The sequence below is a fragment of the Asparagus officinalis genome, chromosome 7 (assembly GCF_001876935.1).
Source record: "Asparagus officinalis chromosome 7, Aspof.V1, whole genome shotgun sequence".
Taxonomy (NCBI): domain Eukaryota; kingdom Viridiplantae; phylum Streptophyta; class Magnoliopsida; order Asparagales; family Asparagaceae; genus Asparagus; species Asparagus officinalis.
Genome location: NC_033800.1, coordinates 145,338,704 through 145,353,415, shown reverse-complemented (window position 1 = coordinate 145,353,415; position 14,712 = coordinate 145,338,704). Strand labels below are relative to the sequence as shown.

Sequence of the window (14,712 nt, the reverse complement as noted above, 5' to 3'; positions counted from 1 at the left end):
GAAGTAGCCGCCGTCGAAGATCTCCGACGAGAGCTTTCGAAAGAGGGTTTTGTAGAGCGATGGGGGGATTCCCGAAGCAGCGAGAAGAATCGAGTGGACTTTGACGAAATCATCGAGAGTTTGGATCTTGGAAGAAGCGGCGGCAGCGGCCATGGAGGTGTTGGAGTTTTGGAGCGGGGTTTAATCCTTTTTGAGGGGGCGAGTGAGGGTTTTAGGCATGGATGGGGTTCGCAAAAAAATTTCGGGACGAAAGTGGGTTTCACCAGAATATTATTGGAATATCCCTTTATGGACAAATTTTCAATTTCGACCTATTTACAAAGAACAATTTTTCAAAACAGACCCCTTTAGAGTTTTATTTTTTAAAATCGACCGGTTTTTTTTATTTATCAAAACCGACCCGATTTTGTGATTAGCAGCCTAATCACCATCCTAAATAGTCGGGGTTGCCAACCCCGACTATTTAGGAGGGTATTAAACCCTAATTAGAGGCCTTAAACACTAAAAATTAAGGTCCTAAATAGTCGGGGTTGTCAACCCCGACTATTTAGGAAGGTGATTAGCCGGTTAATCACAAAATCGGGTCGGTTTTGATAAATAAATAAAAAACCGGTCGATTTTGAAAAAAAAACTCTAAATGGGGCTGTTTTGAAAAATTGTTCATTTACAAACTTAATTGTAAAAATCAACCTATTTTATATTATTTTTCAAATACGACCTAGTTTCAGCCAGGTGGCTAAAACTATGTCGAATTTGAAAAAAAAACTTACAAACTTTATAGAACTTAAAGTTTTATTATGTAATAAAACTTTACGAGATTCGAAATCATGTGAAGTTTGTAAGTTTTTTTTTTAATTCGACACGATTCCAGCCAGATGGCTGACACTGAGTCGAATTTGAAAAAAAAAGTACAAAATAAGTCGAAATTGAAAATTTGTCACATCCTTTATTGATACTGGGCCGATAACTATGGGCTTGGTTTTCGAAATAGTCTTTTCTACTCCATTTTAATTAGGGTAAATTTTGTCAAACCCCCTGTACACTGGAGTGATTTGCTCCACACCCGTTCGATATGATAAAAATTCTGCCTCTCTCTCTCTCTCTCTCTCACATCCCAAATCGTGATCAAGCGTCTCCGCTCCAAACCCTAGAAATCGTCGCCTTCTTTGATTCGCCGAGAACCCTCGTCCCTATTTGGATCAACCACTAAAAGGTAAACGATTTCGAACCCAATCTAGGGTTTTAGTGTTTTGTATGCTATTTTTGTAATTTTTATTGTTTTCAGTGGATTAACTTTCATTTTCTGTAGTTATTCATTTTGAAGTTCAGAGAAAGATTATTATTTTGTCTATTAATCTCAATTGTGGATTGTTATAACTAAACTCTGTACTTATTACACTAACCAATGATGGGAAGCGTGCTTATCATGCTCCAATATTTAACCAGAATATATTAGGGCTTAATCATTTTCTAACGTAATACATTATTCATACTTCATTTTGTGCATTATACTTAGCTCTGCATACCAAAGAATGGAGTCATCTCTGAAATCTAACAGAAATCGATTATAAACTGAAATAATCAAGATAAAGCAATGAAATCTCTCTAGATTATTGTCGTTCAAGTCATTGATTGAACTTTTTATAAATTTATGACTTTTAACAGTTATATCGAGACGAGTTCTTAAATTTTGAAGGTCATCGAACAAGATCCCTAGCGTTAGTTCCGCTATTAATGAAGTTCTTTTTTAAATTTGATGAGGCAAGATTGGTCATTTTCTTTTTTGTGTCGAATCATGCGAATTTTCTGGGTTATCTGTGCACGTGACACAGACCCCTTGCTTTCTTCTTCTTCAGAACTCAACAACAAATCAAAACAGAAAAGACAAAAAGAAACCCTAGAAAGAAAACAAAATGTTCTTTCACATTCAATTAGAGCGCAACATGCAACTCCACCCCCGCCATTTTGGGCCCCACCTCCGCGACAAGCTCGTCGCCAAGCTCATGAAGGACGTCGAAGGCACCTGCAGGTCTCTCTCTCCCCCTTTTCAAAACCCTAACCCTAACCCTAACCCTAATTTTGGTATAAAACTTAGGTGTTATCCCATTTTCAAAACCCTAAGCCTAATTTTCTTAATAAACAGTGGACGACATGGGTTCGTCGTGGCTATCACCGGCGTCGATGACATTGGAAAGGGCCTCATCAGGGAGGGTACTGGATTTGTTACTTTCCCTGTCAAGTATCAATGCGTTGTTTTCAGACCTTTTAAAGGGGAGATTCTTGAAGCTGTAGTTACTATGGTCAATAAGGTCGGATTTTGATTGTAAAGTTTGGGTCTTTTGCTTGATTTAGTTGGAATGTTATGAAGTTGTTTTGTTTGGTTTGTGACTGGTTTGCAGATGGGTTTCTTTGCGGAAGCGGGACCGGTTCAGATCTTTGTGTCTAATCATGTGAGTTTTGGGGTTCTGACTTGCCTAAAGTTTGATCTTTTTAGTTTGTGTTCATGTAAAGTTTGGGATTTTTCGCATGTATGGGTGTTGTGCATTGAAATTAACATCTAATGTCACTAATTTGCTGTAATATTAGTCAATACGTGTTGTAATATTAAATAATAACGTATTGTTTGTTTCTCAACTAAGTTTAGACAACCCATGCTACAGATATTATCAGGATTAGCACACTATCTGAGAGCTTTTGTTCTCTCTGCTGGCTTTTGGATGAAAATATAAGAAAACGTTACAAGATTTTTGTTTTGCCTATATTTCATCTTTTAAGCTCTTATTCATGTAAAGTTTGGGTTTTCCCCAAAATGTGAATAGGTTTTTTTAATTAATCTATAACCAAAGCAGAAATCCACCTGCAATGCCCGCTAGTTTAGCTGACATATCAATGCTAACATTAATATGAAGAGTGATATCTGTACTTAATTGAGGAGTTAAATGGCCAACATTGGCCATCTTTACCGAAATTAACACCAATACCTAAGTAAGAAGTGATCTCACATTGTGGATGAAAAATTCAACCATAACCTTGAAGGAAATTTGGGATTTATATGGCCTTTATTCTCTCTAATCCCTAGCCCTTCTTGCATTTTCCGTGATACTATATCCTTATGCGTGATACTATATTCTTATGGCATATGTGATGAAATCAAAATTTTGAAAATCACATGAATGGAAACATTGTAATTACCCTCAAATTTTCTCCTCTAAACTGATTATGGACCAAGACTTTAAGCTGGCACTTCATGGATTAGTTGATCTAGTTTTAGTGGCTGATTGGCAACCTATCTACAAGATTTAGGCCTCTACGAAAAGGTTAACAAACAGAGCATTGTCACATAATTGACTATACATTGTAAGTATTACTGTCTGTATAACGATTGGTTTTCTTTTTTTACAGTTGATCCCTGATGATATGGAGTTCCAGTCAGGAGATGTTCCAAACTACACTACATCAGATGGATCGGTAAGCCTCCTCCTTTCATCAATTTGCTCAAATTGATTTCATATTTGCAATTGAAAATGACTTCCTTCTTCAGTTGTATATTTGGGTTTTGTTGTATTATACAATTGCTTGTTCTTTGTGTTTGTAACTAGAAATTTTGGAGTTACCTATTGCCTTCAAATAGTATGTACAAATTTTTTTCCATCCATTTCACACGCTATTTAGAGATCAGTGTATGATCGGGGGGCAAGAAGGGCAAGAAGAATTAACGTTGCTTATGGAAACTTGACCTCATAGGAGAACAGAATATATATGATCTAATACTCTGAGCTGACTTGTGTTTGGCATTATCCTAATATTCAGTTTACATCCACAATTTCTCCTCAAATAAGATTTGACACGATAATACAGATTTTACAAAGCAGCTTATAGCTAGAAAGTGCCATACTTATGTTACTCAAATCATTCCTAACATGCATGTGCACAAACACAAATTTCCGACTTACACACTTATTATCCTGCAAGAGGATGTTTTTCCCTTTCTTTTTTCTAAATATAGTTGCATCTACTTTGGACATGCATGTCGCGAGCTATAATCATTTTCTTCATGCTACACACCTATATGACGGATAACTTTGGGTTTTATCTTGAACCTTGTACTTTTTTCTTTTTTGGAATGCAAATAAATTGGACCTATGAAATTAATAGAAAACGTAATTAGTCAAAGCTCTAATATCATGATAACCAGATTCTTGGCTTGCAAGATTTCTAAGATAAGGACCTATCGAGGAATTTGGATTTGATAGTTCAATTCTTTCCGGATGTGAACAGAAAAAGAATGTGGAACGTCAATAAGAATATAAGAATTGAAAATAGGATTATAGAAGGAAATTAGTGAATTACAATCATAGTTTGCTTAAGTTTTCAGTTAGATTCAACTATTGCAAATGTTATTGTAGGGCATATTTCAAAAGCACGGTTTGAAAAGTCAAGAGAAAAGACAAAGATAAAGAAGTAACAAGACCTTAATCTTTCCCAGCCATGAACTGAATCCATTGCACTTCTTGAGATGAACTACAACTCTCCCCGCAGATAGAATAAGTGGTCCAACACAAGTCCTCACCACTGTTGTAAATGTATCCCGTATGTTCTTGAGATTTCAATGTCATAGCATACTTCATTTTTCATTAAGTATCCCCAACATTTTGGCTTCATTTGACGTCTCTTGATATTCTGCCTGATTGTCTTTGACACAGTGTTTTTGCATAGGAATTATCGGCTTCTGCTTGTTCATTTATTTACTTATTCTTTATGTTTATTGATTATAAGTTAAAATGTACTATATATGGATCTTTTTGTATAATTTTTTATTATAGTTGTATAAATAGGTTTTCTTTCAACATACTTAATGAAAATCAGAGTACTCTGAACGCTCTTCCTATTATTAGTCTAACATAATGTGATGCTTTTACAGCGTGAAAATTTTTGTATAATTTATTATTATATTGTATAAATAGTTTTCTGTTCAACATACTAATGAAAATCAGAGACTCTGAAACGCCTCTTCCTATTTATTTAGTCTAACATAATGTGATGCTTTACAGGTGAAAATTCAAAAGGAGTGTGAAGTACGATTGAAGATAATTGGAACCCGTGTTGATGCCACCGAAATCGTATGTGTTTCAGATTTTACAATTCCATAGTTTTTAATACCCTCATTCTTTCTTACCTGCTAATTGATATTCCATGTAAATAATTTGCTTATGAGCTATATCATCAGTAATCAACCCTCTATTATATTTACTGTTGACTTTATGTTTATTTGAGTTTGCTGATACAGCATACTTGAGCAATCTTACTCTATTTGAAAATTATGTCTTATGTGGCGGCATCACCAGCATGCTTGCCACTCTTTGGTTGATGAATACAAACTCACCGCTATTGATTCCTCCCACGCTGCCTAGAAGACATTGGAGCAACATTTTCAGCAAAACCAAGCGCGAGTGATTCAACTCCACGATGAGTTCTCCCAAATCCAGATGGGTTCCTCCTCCATGATTGAGTACCTCAATCGCACCAAGATGATTGTGAACAGCCTAAGCCACCATTGGGCATCCACTATCCAATGATGAGATTGTCTCTCGTCTCATCTTCAGGCTCGGTCCTGACTATATGAAGTTTGCAAGGCTCTTAATGCCGCCGGCCACAAATTTTCTTAAATTTCCTCTAACCATTACACCAAAACTTTAAAGTTATGGTGAGGGTTGAGGATTATATTTTTATATTCCAACATGCCCATGTAGGTAGAGCGCTCTTCCAATGGGCTGAAACCTAGACTCACTCGACAATATCAATTTTTAGACAATCCGATTTATATTTATGGCCAGTGGGATTTGAGCTTGGGTTGCTCTGATACCATCCTAAATTCCCTCTGACAATTACACCAAAACTGCAAAGTTATAGTGAGGGTTGAGGATTATATTTTTATACTCTAACAACAAGTACATATATGTCAATTAAGAATTGTTCGCCAAGGCCTCACTTTTAGACAAAATATAGCCAAAAAGTAAAACAAATTTTCTATGGTCTATCAGACATCAAGAACCTCGAGTCTCAGCCTAGCGAACCCGTTGCTAGTGAACTTCTCCAGGAGAGCTGAACCTGACCTGAGTTGACTTGCTAATTCCTCACTTTTTCAATGGCATTTACTTTTTGCATATTCTTGCAGTGTCCAAGAAATATCCAGTGCTTGACACACAAGTACCCGGTCATATAAATCCAGCTAGGTAGGGATGTAAATGGGCAGAACTCGAGCAGCCCAATCCTATTCAAGTTAGGTCATTTGTAGCTTCAAGCAGCTTCAAGCTAACTAAAATTAGCTAATTAAATATCAAGGTTTCTAATTGACGCAGTGGATAAGAAGAAATGCTTAGAAGTGTTCAAAACTTATGTTTGCATACTTTTCTTTGACATCATTGCATAACTCTTATAATTGTTGGTCGCCATGGATTAATTGAAACTTGGTGTCAAAAATATTTGTTAGTTCATAAGTTCATGTCACTTACCCATTCTAATCTATCAAATTTTCCATTCCAAAAAAATATACATGTGGATATATTTTCAAGAATAGCCATTTGTATTTCTTAGAAAATATCCTCTATCGAGCTTATTCAAGTCGAACATTGGCAAGCGCACATAGCTCAAGTTCTACTAGTTTGATAATCGAATCTGTCAAATTCAAGCTACACACTCAAAACACCGACTATTATGAAGGTGGCTGCTTACTGATGCTATACACTTGATCAGATACTCCTGAGTTACCTATTATTCACCTTATTTCATGCTTCATCAACTGTGTCAAAATGGCTTTAAATTGAGTCTCACTCAATTTATTGAGTCTCACTCAATTGTAAGACCGAAGGAACCATTTTTCTAATCCTTTGCTTTTCTTTCTTACTGCAGTTCTGCATCGGCACAATAAAAGATGATTTCTTGGGCGTGACTAGTGATCCAGGGGCAGCGGCATGAGGAGCCATCTTTTCGAAGAAGAAACATTTCTTTAAAAAAGAAATTGCTTGTGTGTCAAGTACCCAAAGTGATTGGATATTATCAACGTAATTTTATAACTATCTTATATAACACCATTCTTGTATTATATGAAGATTGGGTATGTGTGATTGATACATTTCTTAAGAGAGGTGATCTTCGGATGGTCATTGTTGTTTATAAGACGCAAACGTTTTTGTATCCTGAACTATGAATTTTGTATCAGTCTTTTCTGATGGTTCTCAAGTAAACAGGCAAACAATAGAAGATTTCAGCGGAAGTTTTTCCTTTTCCATTTTAATTTGCAAGTATTTGATGGAAACATCATTTCGTTTTGTCATATATGCTACTGGTGTAGATGTTGGTGGAGTGCAGATTGTCAATTTGGTGCTTATGGATTGTATTGTGTTTGGAAGATAATTCTGAATGAGTTTGAGACAAGGGAGCAAATTTCTATTGAGATTATATCAAATCATACTTACTCCCTTTAAAAAGTACGAGTTCGGGAAAAAAAATTCATAGTCAATATCACCTTTAGCTTTTTTTTAAATATTACATTGTTATCCTAATCTATTCTAATTATTCTATCTTTTTTGAATGTGTAATTAAATGATTTATCTTATTCATAATGAGACTTAATATATTATTGGATAAAGGAGATATGCTTAATATAATTTAAATCCTTTACTTATTGTAGTTCGCAGATAAATCTAAAAAATATATACTAGTCAGCACCTAAATTTTTTAAACTTTGTAAAAAATATCCTCCAAGTTTTTTAAATTGCAAAAACACCCATACAAATTTAAAATTTTATTAAAACATCTTAAAATTATAAATTTTACTTATTTTAATTTAGTGATAAATCTGAAAAATATATGCTAGCTAGAAACTGAAAGTTTTTTGACTGTGGATAAAATATCTTATAACTTTTAAAAATTATAAAAACACCCCTTAAAATTCAAAATTAGTAAAAAGACACCTTGAAAATTTCAAACTTATAAACACACTAAAAATCTACAAACAACACAAACAACCTCTAAAAATTTATAAAATTTACAATAAACTCTGAAGTTTTTATAAATTACAAAATAAAACCTTCAAAATTGTAAAATTTATAAAAATCCTGATAATTTCCAAACTAGTACATTGAAAATATAGGAATTGAAAATATCCCTTACATAATTTATAATTTGTAAAAAACACCCTTAAAGTCTCAAAAATTACAAACAAAAACTCAAAGTTCAAAATTTACAAAAAAACACCCTGAGAATTTCAAACTCATTAGTAAATTAAAAACATAGGAATTATAAACAGTCTATAAACAATTTACAATCTGTAGAAAAGACCTATAATTTTAAAAAATTACAAAAATCACCTAAAATTAATAATTTTTTAAAAAAATGTCATGAGAATTTCTAACCTATAAATACTAAAATGAATATACAAAATTACTAATAACTCCTAGAAAATTAAAAATTTGTAAAAAATATCATACTCTATTAAAAGTATAGGTTTAGGAAAAACTTTTCATGGTCAATATTACTCATAACTCGTTTGAAAAGAGCATAACTAATTTAAAATATATTAAATTTAAAATTTAAAAAAACACCATTAAAGTTTAGTATATTACAAATTACCCCTTCAAAGTTTGAAAATTTTTAATGATTTTATAATTCCTTAATTTCAATTCCTACTTTTTGTTTGAGATTTATTCCATAGTTACACGTATCAAATTAGTAACTAAAATAATAATTATTTATGCTTAAATTAGGATGATTGTAATGTGTCACTCACTATAGAATTTTCATGAAGATATGTACCTTACTTTCTATAGCTATCTGCACTACTCATGTACATATTTTATAGATTAGTTATTAATTTGACATATTAAATTTTTTTTCTTTGTAGAAATTTTTTCTTTGACTTTTGGATTGTATAATCACTATATCACCATTCTAGCGTAGAAATGATCTCACTCTAAATGACCTCAAGCCAGTGTTTGAGTTAAACTGAAGTATATACTATCGTTACTATGTGTATACAATTTTTAAGAAAATTACGTCAACAGTTTTTAAACAGAAGAGAAATTTCTAACTTTTGATATTATAAAAACTAAATATAGCCAATTGAATGATTAGCAAAAGAGAACTTACATCAGAAAAGTATGAATAATAAGATAAAGAGAAAATATAATTGCATTGCTAATAGTGCTACCAATAGCAAACTACAATGTAAAGTTAATTTATCTTGTGGAGCCCAACTACTAGCTATAAGCATCGAGGTTTCCATATATATACTTTATAATTTATTAAAAAGGGTCATATAATCTTGTATAATAAAATTGATTTAATACCGAATAGTAGTATCATTGTAATAATATCGTTATTAGGGAAGATCCTTCATGAACCAGTATGTTCTTTACGATATATAAGCTATGCACTCTAAATTCCTATGTCTTTCATAAAGCCAAAAGGTTTGAATACGAGCCTCTAACATTTTACTCTTACAACATCAAAATCCACTTACCAGATGTGGATATTTCAGATGAGTTGTATGTCCCATATATAATACAATTGCCCTAGGCAAGTGAATTATAATATCATTTTATAATATTATTTATTTAAAAGATAAAAAACTATTTAATATATTATAATTATTTAAATAAATTATGAATAAATTATAATAGTTATCCAAACCATAACTGATCATACAGTTATTTATATACAGTTTTACAATTTATTTATTAAAATAAAATTGTAATTGTTTAGAATTTATATTTATTTTTTGTAGCTAATAAAAAAATTAAAAAGCATAAAATAAAGCAGGGATGCTCTCGTGCAAAGCAAGTGCACTATACTAATAAATGTAAATATGAATATGACACGAAAAAAGATATGACATGGAAATAATTCTAACATTTTATTTTTATACTATTCTCTTGGGGCAAGCTTTGATAGGGACCTTGCATCAAAGAAAAAAATTCACAAAATAATTCATCATACTTTTAGTTTTAAAAATTCACAAAATAATTCATCATACTTTTAGTTTTACTTCTATGACACGGAGAATGAGCTATAAAAATTGAATGAGAATATAAAAATTGAATGAGAATATTAGATAATATAAATATGAGTGAAATTACGGCTAAAAGGTAATGTTAATATGAGTCAAACCATAACTAAAAGTTTAATGGATATATTGCAAATAAATTCATATGCAAAATTTCTTTGCAAATTGAATGATCACCCATCTTTTGAAGACTTCAAGATACTAATAAACAGAGATGTTGTACTTGATCAATATGTTTATAACTCACAAATAGATCACGCGGCCACAGTCTGAGTTGAAAAAAATAATGATAAATTTTTATTTGGGAGAGATTGTTAAGTTGATGATCAATTCTACAAAAAACTTTGTATTCTTTTTTATTTTTACTTTATTTTTATCAATTTAAATAATCATGATATTCAAAGACGTGCACTGCACATGCATCTCAACTAGTAGAATTACAAAGAAAATTTTGGAAGTATAAATTTAATGCTTAATAATACTTAATCATGTTGAACCTACCCGAAGTTAATCCAGCGATTTTTCTTGTGAGTGCCCATGGGCGCTCGTTAGGACTTGAGAAAGATAGGAAGAAATGAATAGCTAGTGGGCACATCTTAATTTGCACTAGTTTCCTTCTAACCTCTCATCTCTTAATTGAAGAAATTATAGAAACTCAGAAGAATCAGTCAAACCAGGCGGCGGTCGACCGGTCTGGTCGACCGCATTCGTGCAAATCGCGGTCGACCGGGCCGGTCGAGGACGAAGCGGATATCAGTTTTTCCAGGTTTTCGACCCGGTTCGTTTTGTAAGTTCTATATATACCTAAACCTGTTTGTTTAGGGATAGTGTGGGACGAATTTGAGCAGCCAAAGAGAGAGAATCATTGCATCCAATTGTGAGAGAGCTTTGAGAGATCTAGAGCTTTGTTTTAGGGTTTGGTCTGAGAGATTTGTAACCCTATTTGTATTCTCTTGATTTCTAGTAGAAAAAACTTCCCCCCTCCTTGCCCCGTGGACGTAGGCAACTTGCCGAACCACGTAAATTGTGTGTTCTTGCTGTGATTGTGGTTTGCATATTGTTTGTGGTTCAGTTCGAGTTATTGTTCGTGTTGCCCTAGAAAGCTTCCGCCGCGCACAACAATTGGTATCAGAGCTAAATCGACAACATGGGAGATGCAAGCACGTCAGGTTCGTCTCTAACAAAGGCGATACAGAGTCTGAGCATCAATAACACGAAGATTGATGTTCCGAAGTTCGATGGCAAGATCAATTTTGGATTGTGGAGGTGTCAGGTGATGGATGCTTTGGATGCACAGAATTTGGAGGAGACTCTTGAGTTAAAAGAGAAACCCGCTGAGTTGGAGGATAAGGTTTGGAGAAAGATGAACAGTAGAGCTTGTGGTGTTATTAGGTCATGCTTGACGCCGGATCTTATTTATGATGTTATGAACGAGACGTCGGCGAAGAAGATGTGGGAAACACTCAATGAGAAATATCTTACGAAGAGCATTGAGAATCGGCTTCACTTGAAGAAGAGATTTTACCAGTTCAAGATGAAGAGAGGGGTTTCCATCAGGGAGCATGTCAACAATTTCACTAAGCTACTTTCAGATATGGCCAATGTTGATATTATAGTTGAGGATGAAGACAAGGCGATGCTACTTCTGTGTTCGTTGCCCGAAGATGATTATGGTACGTTCGTTCTCACTATGATCAATGGAAGAACTACAGTTAGCTACAAGGAGGTGACCTCAGCTTTGGTGAACTATGAGTTGAGGAAGAGTGATGGTGAACCCTCCGAGAAGGCATCGGGAGATGCGTTAGCAGTTCGAGGCCGAGATCCAAACCGTCGTCAGTTCAACCGCTCAAAGTCAAAGAATAGGAGTGCCTATAAGAGTGTTGGTAGAAATCAATGTCGGTATTGTAAAGAAGAAGGACATTGGAAGATTGACTGCCCAAAGTGGAAAGAAAAAGCCGGAAAGAATAAGGGGAAAGCTGCACAAGCTTCAGAAGTGAATGTTGCAAAAGCTATTGGTGAGCATTCAGATTCAGATTCTTCAGGCTATTCATGCCCTGCTTTACCGTCGGTTTGCTATGCGGATTCCACGGAGTGGATGATGGATTCGGGAGCTACATATCACATCTGCCCTAAGAGGGAGTGGTTTTCTAGCTTTGAGGAGCTGGAAAGAGGGGATGTCGTGCTTATGGGTAATGATCACGTATGCCCTATTGGTGGTATTGGTTCAGTCCGGATCAGGATGCATGATGGTGTAGTGAGGGAATTGAAGGAAGTGAGGTTCGTGCCGCAGTTGACGAAGAACATCATTTCTCTTGGGACTTTGGAGGCAGCAGGATATCGAGTGATCTTAGAGGATGCTACAGTGAAGGTCACGAAGGGTTCTATGGTGGTGATGCGAGGTGTCAGGGAAAACTACCTATACTACTTGAAGGGCAAGACAGTTACAGGGGGTCTGGCAGCTTCTATCACTACAGAGGAGGACACTACCACCTTATGGCACATGAGACTTGGACACACAGGAGATAAGTCCCTACAGTCATTGGCTAAACAGGGGCTATTGAAAGGTGCTAAGACCTGCAAGATGGAATTGTGTGAGCATTGTGTACTTGGGAAGAAGACTAGAGTGAAGTTCGGCACCGCTGTTCATAACACCCAAGGTACATTGGATTATATTCACACGGACGTTTGGGGTCCTTCCAAGAACACATCTCTTGGTGGGGCCAACTATTTTGTCACTTTCATTGATGATTATTCCAGGAGGAATTGGGTATACCCGATGAAGCATAAACATCAGGTCCTGGATATTTTTGTGGAGTGGAAAAAGAAAGTGGAGCTGCAGACAGGTAGAAAGGTGAAGACTCTACGTTCAGATAACGGTGGAGAGTACAAGAGTGATCCGTTTCTGCAGTTTTGCCGGGATCACGGCATTAGAAGACACTTCACAGTTCGAGAGACACCGCAACAGAACGGGGTGGCTGAGAGATTGAACCGTACCTTGCTGGAGAAGGTGCGGTGTATGATGACGCAGAGTGGATTGCCTAGATCTTTTTGGGCCGAGGCGTTGGTTTATGCGAGCCATCTTGTGAACAGGTTGCCGTGCACTGCGATAGACGGGAAGACTCCTTTGGAGCGTTGGTTTGGTTCGGAGGCTAGTGACTATGAGTCGCTTCGGATATTCGGGTGTCCAGCTTATTATCATGTCAGTGATGGTAAATTAAATCCGAGAGCGAGGAAAGCAGTCTTTGTGGGATTTAGAGATGGAGTCAAAGGCTTCAAGTTATGGGATCCACAGGACAAGAAGATAGTTATTAGCAGAGATGTCACATTTGACGAGGCGTACATGATGAGGCCTCGAACCCCTCAGCAGGTGGAGGGAGACCAGACAGGAGAGATATCGCAGCAGGTGGAGGATGATGTGACTCCACCCACTCCAGAGAACACTGTATCCATTGAGGCTCCTACAGAGGTGACACTGGGAGGAGATGAGATGACAGATGGGCAGATACAGGATACAGTAGATCATGGGACTCAGGAACAGGGTCATGTTCAGAGGACCATTGCAGCAGATAGACCGAGGAGAGAGATTCGTCGGCCAGCTAGGTATAATGATGTCATGGTCGCATATGCATTATCAGTGGAGGTCGTTGATGATATGGTTCCAGCCACATTCAGGGAGGCAGAGTCTAGCCCCGATTCGATCAGGTGGAGGGAAGCTATGGAGGAGGAGATGCGGTCTCTTCAGAAGAACGACACTTGGACACTTGCACATCTACCTAAGGGTAAGAAAGCTATTGGTTGCAAGTGGGTATATGCGAAGAAGGAGGGATCTTCTATTGGGGACATTCGGTTCAAAGCCAGATTAGTTGCCAAGGGATATGCACAGCTTGAGGGCATTGATTACAACGAGGTATTTTCACCCGTTGTGAAGCATTCGTCGATTCGGATTTTATTGGCGTTGGTGGCACAGTTGGATTTGGATTTGGTCCAGATGGATGTGAAGACAGCCTTTCTACACGGTGATTTAGATGAGGAGATCTACATGACACAACCACAGGGTTTCAAAGCTGCAGGAAAGGAAAATTTGGTTTGTAAGCTGAAGAAGTCTCTTTATGGTTTGAAGCAGTCACCAAGACAGTGGTATAAGAGATTCGACGGCTTTATGATTGGCCGAGGGTACACAAGGAGCCCATATGACCCATGTGTTTATATGCACAAGCTACAGGATGGTGAGCTCATATATTTGCTTTTATATGTTGATGATATGCTTATTGCTTCCAGGAATTCTTCGGCTATTCGAAAGCTGAAAGAGGAGTTATCATCCGAGTTTGAGATGAAGGATCTTGGAGAGGCAAAGAAGATATTGGGTATGGAGATCGAGCGAGACAGGGTGAAGGGGAAATTGAAGCTTACACAGAAGAGCTACTTGCAGAAGATGTTGAAGAAATTCAGCTTTGATGGCAATGCAAAAGCAGTTAGCACACCATTGGCTCCCCACTTCAAGCTTTCAGCGTTGATGTCACCTGTTTCAGTTGAGGACAGAGATTATATGTCGAAGGTCCCATATGCTAGTGCAGTAGGTAGCTTGATGTATGCGATGGTGTGTACGAGGCCAGATTTGTCACAGGCCGTGAGCATGGTATCGAGATACA

At 36.2% G+C, this 14,712-nt stretch overlaps 2 protein-coding genes across 3 annotated transcripts in view; one reads left to right on the top strand and one right to left on the bottom strand.

Annotated features, from left to right (window-relative positions):
• LOC109848752 (tubulin--tyrosine ligase-like protein 12) overlaps window positions 1–253 on the bottom strand; it is an 8,029-nt gene extending 7,776 nt beyond the window's left edge. Inside the window, 1 exon segment of the mRNA XM_020418405.1 lies at window positions 2–253. Coding sequence (XP_020273994.1) covers window positions 2–153 — 152 coding nt within the window. The 5' untranslated portion in view covers window positions 154–253.
• Window positions 1,036–7,286, top strand: LOC109850380 (DNA-directed RNA polymerase II subunit RPB7). 2 transcript variants are annotated; one of them, XM_020420396.1, is made up of 7 exons: window positions 1,036–1,213; window positions 1,833–2,029; window positions 2,144–2,309; window positions 2,400–2,450; window positions 3,403–3,468; window positions 5,052–5,120; window positions 6,910–7,286. In XM_020420396.1, exons 2-7 carry the CDS (start codon window positions 1,914–1,916, stop codon window positions 6,973–6,975), a joined length of 534 nt encoding a protein of 177 aa, XP_020275985.1. In that variant the 5' UTR covers window positions 1,036–1,213; window positions 1,833–1,913; the 3' UTR covers window positions 6,976–7,286. The 2 variants fall into 2 exon arrangements, with proteins under 2 accessions (XP_020275985.1, XP_020275984.1); XM_020420395.1 differs by having other exon boundaries at window positions 1,037–1,213; window positions 1,857–2,029.

What these genes read in the sequence shown, in the direction of transcription:
- LOC109850380 (XM_020420396.1), top strand. Translation starts at nt 1,914, where the DNA reads ATGTTCTTTCACATTCAATTAGAGCGCAACATGCAACTCCACCCCCGC. An exon ending in GACGTCGAAGGCACCTGCAG is followed by an intron (nt 2,030 to 2,143) that starts GTCTCTCTCTCC and finishes CTTAATAAACAG; the next exon opens with TGGACGACATGGGTTCGTCG. An exon ending in AGATCTTTGTGTCTAATCAT is followed by an intron (nt 2,451 to 3,402) that starts GTGAGTTTTGGG and finishes CTTTTTTTACAG; the next exon opens with TTGATCCCTGATGATATGGA.